This window comes from Convolutriloba macropyga, chromosome 14 (assembly GCF_964194025.1).
Source record: "Convolutriloba macropyga chromosome 14, txConMacr16.3, whole genome shotgun sequence".
Taxonomy (NCBI): domain Eukaryota; kingdom Metazoa; phylum Xenacoelomorpha; order Acoela; family Convolutidae; genus Convolutriloba; species Convolutriloba macropyga.
In genome coordinates this window covers 7,943,117-7,950,921 of record NC_134481.1, presented here as the reverse complement: position 1 = coordinate 7,950,921, position 7,805 = coordinate 7,943,117, and the positions used below count along the sequence as shown (strand labels likewise).

At 34.6% G+C, this 7,805-nt stretch overlaps 1 protein-coding gene across 4 annotated transcripts in view; it reads right to left on the bottom strand.

Annotated features, from left to right (window-relative positions):
• Positions 1-7,312: 7,312 nt before the first annotated feature.
• The window catches only part of LOC142353719 (uncharacterized), a 38,463-nt gene continuing 37,970 nt past the window's right edge, over positions 7,313-7,805 (bottom strand). For all 4 annotated transcript variants that reach the window (XM_075406051.1, XM_075406052.1, XM_075406053.1 and 1 more), the window contains one exon: positions 7,313-7,583. In XM_075406051.1, coding sequence (XP_075262166.1) covers positions 7,433-7,583 — 151 coding nt within the window. In that variant the 3' untranslated portion in view covers positions 7,313-7,432. The remainder of the gene's footprint in view (positions 7,584-7,805) is intronic.

The window sequence follows — 7,805 nt, the reverse complement described above, 5'->3', positions numbered from 1 at the left end:
GATTTAGTATGAAATCATGCTGTCTAGCTTATATACAACAAGGAACAGGTGTGTGTTGTTTGTTTTTTTGTCTTAATCGCAGTGATTAGAAGTGTAATTATAGGTGTTTTTTGATTCTTAAATTTGAGCTTTCTTTTTTGAAAAGATTTAACTTAGTTTCTAAAATTATTATCTGCCGTTTGCTTTCGCGATCTTTTTCAGATTAGAATCATGAATTATTTGAGGCCTATTGATAACTTTTCAGCTGTTTCAGACTATCAGGTTTTTGACCACCTTATTTATTTTGGATTTTTTAACGTTACCAAACGTTTTCAGTAATATAAAATTTTGCTGCATTTTGTTTCTCTTGTTGACAGTGGTTTAAGTTTCACCAATTTTTAGAGCAGACCTGGAGAGGTAGTGAGTTAATAGTTTAATGCAAAAGCTGGTGGCTTCCGTTGCAATTACGGTTTTGTGAGTGAAGATCTGACGCTTCGAGTCGTTTCCTGAATTCTTCCGGCTATGTTTTTTTTTTATTTCGTCGTCATGATTTTTGTTACGACCATATGACGTCACAGCCACTTTTTGTTCATTCGTTCATGCAATTTCAACTGAATTGCATGCGTGACGTCATTTTTCGCTCTTAGTGGAGCGAGTTTTTTGTTCATTCGCGTGATTAAATTTTTGGTCACACTTGACTTACCTCACTCTCAAAAATGACTTCCTCACTTTGAAATTGACTTTTATTTACTTTAATTCAAAGAGATAAGGTCAAATGGGTGTGTGTCACTCTAAATGAAGGTTATTTGAGATCAGCTAATAGAGGCAGCAATAACTTTACAGATTTTTAATCAAAATATAACAGATCAGCCTTCAATGAAAAGACGAATTTTTTTATCTGTCTTTTTTACTGTTTTTTTAGACTGCCGATCTACGAATTTATTGCGGCTATTTTCTGGCAATCTGCCAGCTATGTTTATAAATTAGTGGAATTGTCTTTTCAGTCTACGTGTTAGTGTGTTCCGCAGCTTTGACAAGACTATTGTATCAAATCTGAATCACTTGTTGACGCTAGGGAGAATTACTTTTAACCACAATTCTCGTTTTTCTGGAATTCCATTTGTTGCTAAAATATGCCAGAACTGATTCTATATGTTCAACAACTGCTGCGTTCAATGATATCAACAATTTATACATATCTTTTATTCTATCGAATCTTTCCATGTACATAAATTTCATTGTCAACAACTACATATCATTGAGTTTTGGATCTATTCTGTTCCCCCGCTTAGTGGGAATATAACTTAGTCCCCCTCCGCAGGAGCACGTGCTATTTTTCACAGCAATATACTATAAAACAACATTTATAATAAGTTGGGGGGGGGGAAGCATGATAGATCCGAAGTTTTTAATAAAGGGCGCTACATTGCTACATTTCATTATATGGCCATTATATTTTATCTTGTGCTGCTTTATTTTGTCTATCGCGATCTCTACTTCACTGTAAATACACAAATGTTCGCACATTGCATACGTTGATTAGCTTCAAAAACTGACCGATCATTTTAGAGTAACAGATCGATTCAATGCCGCCTGCTGCTATCAGATTATGGCATTCCGGATTCTATATAAATTTTAGCTACGCTCTTCTTTGTTTCAATTTAGAATTTCTCTCATCTCGTTTTCTTCAGTGGAGACAATTTTTTTCAGGAGAAGGGTGGTTCATAATCTTCAGAGTTTGACTCCCTAATCACGGAAGACAAAACTTCGAGCTTTTTGCCGGAGAAGGATTTTAATTCCGGTGTCTTGAGACATTTAGTGAATGTTCTGTGTTTGCAAGTCGTCCAAACAAAGTGTCATGATAGCAGCTGAATAGAAATTCCAAAGTATAATCTCCGTAAATTTCAAGAATCTGCAATGTTGGTTTCATGAATTTGGAATGTTTAATTGCTCTTGAACGCAGTTCATTAGCAATTATTGTAAACGTGTGTGTCTTTTTTAATAGCCGCACAGCGATAGCTGGGGCTATTATTGGCCTTCTCTTGGTTTTTTTTTACAATTCAAAGAATTTGAATTGTATTGGGGCGCTGTCTTTTTTTTTAAGATCTGTTCACACATTTTCATGATTTTTGAAGTCAAATTGGAGTAGTGATTTTGGTCACGCCGAAACAGGAAATGGAGCGAAAAAGCGAGTGGTTTTGCGGCGTGAATTTTTTTCGCTCTAATTTTACAGTAGAGAGAAAACGGTGGTTGAACAAAAATTCGGTTTCTCGGTAGTGGTTTTTTGTTCACATGCGCCAATTTCACTCTGATTTTTGTTTTTTCGATTTTTTGGATAGGCTTTTTTCTAAATGGTTTTCCCAAATCCATTCACAGCTCATTCTAGGCCTAATTTTGTTTGAATTAAATTTTAATTTCTCGCTAGTGGTTTTTTTGTTCACATGCGGCATTTTGACATTGATTTTCTGTTTTTTTTCTTATTTTTTTATCTGATTTTTTTAAATGGTTTTCTCAATTCACTCATAGTCCATTCTAGACCTAATTTTTCTGTTTAGTCAATGAAAATTCTTTGAATTGTACGTCAGGACTTGTCCTGATATGTTTTTTTTATTTCGTCGTCATGATTTTTGTTACGACCATATGACGTCACAGCCACTTTTTGTTCATTCTTTCATGCAATTTCAACTGAATTGCATGTGTGACGTCATTTTTCGCTCTTAGTGGAGCGAGTTCTGTTCATGAGCGTGATTAAATTCTTGGTGACACTTGACTTACTCACAAAAATGACTTCCTCACTTTGAAATTGACCTTTATTTACTTTAATTCAAAGAGATAAGGTCAAATGGGTGTGTGCCACTCTAAATGAAGGTTATTTGAGAGCAGCTAATAGAGGCAGTACAAACTTATACAGATTTTTAATCAAAATATAACAGATCAGCCTTCAATGAGAAGACGAATTTTTTTGGTCTGTCTTTTTACTGCTTTTTAGACTGCCGATCTACGAATCTGTTGCGGCTATTTTCTGGCAATCTGCCAGCTATGTTTATGCAAATTTTTCGCTTGACAATTTTCCGCTTTTCTAGAACATTCTTTGACTTCTCAAGTGACTTTTTCACGCTTTCGTTCATCATTTTTGAGTGATCGCCAGTGCTCCGAAGTAAAGCTTGTTGCTAATATAAAATCGGTCGAAGCATAAGAAGATTAAGTGACTCGTAGCGCCAGTGGTTAGTGCGGGTGGTCATGGATCTGGAGGTCAGTGGTTCGAATCCCGCTGGGGTCGAGGTTTTTTGCACCCATAAAGAAAAATTGATCTATACTAAAGACCATGAATAAAATTGCCTCGCCTTTCGTTCAAGAGCAATTCTTCCGAAATTTGTCGGCTTATGTTTTTAAACCTAATCAATGTCTGGTAGAACAGTGGTTTCAATGGAATCTATAAAATATTAAGTTATAGAGTACTCAAAATGGTTTTCATTTATTACTCATGTGGTACTTTGAGTGAACAATTTGTTTTGTTTTGTAACAGATGCCAGATTATAAGCATAACACGAATAGTGAGCATGTGTTCTTTCTCATGACAGCTCATGATAATGCAGGAGCTGGTTTTGAAAGATTTGTCACATAAGAGGGGATAGTCTTTGAAATTTTGTTCTTTGGTGTTTATTTAGCACCAACTTAACTAACGCCAAATTTTGGAATTTGCTTAATAACTGTCAACCTCTCAACGGCTATGATTTAGGTGTTCTCCTTTTACAATTCAAAGAATTTGATTTGTATTGGGGCGCTCCTCTTTATTAAGATCTGTTCAAACATGCTCATTATTTTTGAAGTCAAATTGCAGCAGTGATTTTGGTCACGCCGAAACTGAAGTGGAGCGAAAAAGCGCGTGCTTTTGCGGTGTAATTTTTTTGCACTAATTTTAAAATAGAGAGTGAGAAAACGGTGTTTGAAAAAAATTGCTTTCTCGCTAATGATTTTTTCACATGCGGCAATTTCACTTTGAATTTTACTGTTTTTTCGATTTTTGGATCGGATGTTTTAAAAATGGTTTTCCCAATCCATTCATTTTTCATTCTAGGCATAGTTTATTGTTTGAACCAAATTTCCATTTCTAGCTAGTGGTTTTTTTTTCTCATGCGGCATTTTGACATTTGTTTTTTATTTTTTGATTTGATAGTTTTAGAATTAGTTTTCCCAATTCACTCATAGACGTTCTACGTCTAGTTTTTTGTTCAATCAATAAGTCACTATTTTGACGCTTGAATTTGACTTACTTCACTTACTGTTTCAACTGAATGGGTTTTAAATTCTTTCAGGGTTTGAATTACGCAGTGTTTTGATTACGGTCAAGGTCAAAAGAGCAAAATAAAAAGAAACGGGATTAACATATAAAGCCCGGTCATTAAGTCATAGTACATTACATTAGGTTATCAAAATTCTTTAAAGCGATTGCTAGCTAGCATTAGTATTATGCTTAGGAGCCTTCAGCTTAGAAGTTGAATGTAGTTATAGAATCAAACCGAGTTGTAGAATCTCCACACCAAATAAGAACACTTTGATACTTAGAAAAATTCAGGCAATTTCTATTTTTTTTCTGTTTCAATCTCAGTGTGTGTCAAGCAGGTCAAGGGCGGATTTTTCCGGCAATTTGCCGTCTATGTTTTCACTTTGCACTGAAAAAATTATGCCTGTGGAAGTTTTATGACAGCCGGAGCTACATCAATATTTTACTTTACCGTAATAAACTGACCGCTTTTTTCGAAACAAAAAAGCATCTAGCAGTTTTTGCGCATTGAAAAATTTTTTATTGGTAATGATTATGGCCGTTAGCTGTTATACTTATACTTATACTTCGATGTAGAAAAAAGCAAGCCGTTTAATTCCATTTTCTCTCAAATCACTCTCTGTTATCGAAACTATTATGACCTATACGGCAAATTCTTCTCTCTATGTTCGGAAAAAAATGCTAACATCTTTACTTACTTATCCTTACTTTATCCCTCCTATTCGTTGGTAGGTGTACATCGTTTAAGGCAAAATGAAGCGCGAATGGGTCCGATGTTATTACATATCAAACTTGCAAGATCTCAATAAAATCATCAAAGCAACCTGTAACAGAATTTGCACTATAGAGTATTGTCTTTCAAAGAATCTTTGGTTAGTTTGATGAAAAAAGGAGAAAAGAACTTAGGAGAAAACACAGCAAAAATTTCTATAGTTATAACTGCTACACATTCATTATTTTATCCCAAGACCATCCGTGTTACCAAACGGTTTGCTACCAGCCGTGGACGAACAAATGCAGTTTCTTTTCTTTTGTTTTTGCACTGATGAATATTTTTGAATCCTGGTGACTGGTAGGAATAGTACAACTAATACACACAAAATTTTAATTACCTAATAAAATAGTAGTTTTCGATTAAATTAATAATCAATATTGTCAGCTCTAAAATTCAAAAAAAAAGTACGATTTGCAATAAATGCAGTACAAAAATGTAAGAAAAGCGGTTTTTAGCGTCAAATGCGGTGAAAAACGTTCACCGCCAAAAATCTCAATTGCTCACAAAAATAACTTCTGAGTTACCAAAAAAGCTTCAACGCAGTAAAAATCGCAAAAACATTTAAGAATAGCGGTGAATTTGTTGAGAGCGATGAAAATAAAATTCACCCCTAAAAACAGCAAAAATTACAAAATTTAGCCGCTAATTTAGACCAATTGTTATCAACTAAACTTTTTAATAAAACTTTGTCAGAATTGAAGTTAGAAATGGTAAAAAGCGGTAGTACCAACGGTCGATTCTGGTTATATCAATTGTTTTCATTTCCGGATTTCAGCTTGCCACTCTTAGCTTACCACTTTTATGAATTACTTTGTAGGAACCAGCAAGCAAACTGAAAACTCTTAACTCTTGAAAAAAAGAAAAAAAAACAAATGAACAAATTACAATTCACGAAAATAAATTAAATTACAGCCTCTGCATCAATTGATCTAAAAACTCACGAGTAGTCTTCTTTGTTTTGCTACACCACAAAAGAATCTTGTGGCACTTATGCAAGAGTCAATTCATCAAATTGAAATCAGAGTACTGCCTTATTGAGACTAAGACTCAGACTAAGTTTTTGGAAGTGTCTATCTTTAGTTGAAATGCTTTTTGTGTATATTTAGTTGTCCAAAAGTTTAAACTTCTTTTTAAAAAAAAAATTGTGTGGGTTCAGGATTTGTTCCAAACAAATCCAGCTCTTTGTTGGTGTTCATTTTTCAATCCGGAGTCTGAAACGGAGAAGATTGGCTGGCGCAAAAATTGATTTTTCGTACGTTTTAAGTTTCAAATAATTAAGTCTCAAGTATTTAAAAGTACTTTTTAGTTAGTGGATTTCAATCGAGTCAAGGAGTTGTTTCAATCAAACCATGCTTGGTATCCCTGTAAATTTTTCTCATTTTTGAGAAAAAGAATATTTGGAGCCTATATTGATTTCCACAAAAACAAGCTTCGGTGCTGGCTCAGGTGAAAAAAAAATCAGAAAAAGGAATAAAAGCGCAAAAATTTTTGCAAAAAAACATGTACATCCAGAGACAAAAAATTTTGATGTGACAGCTGAATATAAAGAAATTCATCTTCTGTGAGCGGAAAATCTGGGTATATAAGATTCTGCGATAGACAAAATGATTTCTTAATGCGATGGGCTTGAGTCCTTTTAGCGTTGATTGCGTTGTAATTATTGCGGTTAATTTAGTGGTGATTTTTTGGTAAGATTTTCATTTTTTAGCTGTAATATTTTTCACCGCTTCCTTCTGGTAGCAGTGATTTTTTTCAAGTTCTAACGGAAGAAATCGTAGAAAAAAATTCACTGCTAAAAATTGCAAATCTCATAACAATTCTCCGCAAATCTTACAAAACATCACCGTCATCGCCGCACATATCGCTCAAACATGCGCACGCTTGGCGGTGAATTTGTTATTTTACCGCTATTCACTGCAACTCTCACATTATTTTTTCAACAAATCATCCACCCATGCAAAAACTTGCCTGTGCAAAAATGAATAAATTTTTGCGGCAGCTTTGGGATGCCGAGAGATTTGAGTAGGCGCTAATCAGTAAGTAGTCTTTTTTAACCCGCAACTACTGATAAGAGGGACTTTATGCATATTGTACCAGTTAAGTTTTCCTTCAATTCTATTTAATTAGTTTGATAACTTTTTTAGGTGAAAATAGTGACAATTACGACTATATATACTCGACTTTTAAAAGCTGTTGGGGATGTAATGCTACCAGAGGGTAGAGGGGGCAGTTTTGAAGCCATGTACGCTTAGCTTCAATTCTAGTTGAAAAAATTTTCAAAATAGAATCTATTTATTAGCATTGAATGTGTGTGAGGGAGAAAGCAGTTAACAGAAGAGCACTTTGAGAGATCAATTTGAGTTTATTTTCCTTTCAAAAATGGGTGTTTGCCCTCAATGGAAGTAGTACGCGTTGAATCCGAAGAAATTGTGTTTCTTCCCGTCACTTATATGGTCTCGTAAGTCTGGCGCATTTTCTGGGAATGTTTCCAGGAAGTCTTTCCTCACGGCCGATTTATTGAACTCGTTCTTCGTTTGCAGCAATCTGAAAAAGATTTAAAAGTCTATCATTGGTAGTAAAACTTTAAAATGTCCAATGACCAATTTTTATCCGATATTTAATCTCAAACACGTTAGTTTTGAATGAAAACAGATGCTGACTTAATAAACAGACATTTTGCATATATGGTATGTTGCACGAATCTTTCAGGACACACGTTTTTCTTGTAGGCTTTTGAAATGTACTCGAAGAGAATCTTGCAGGGCG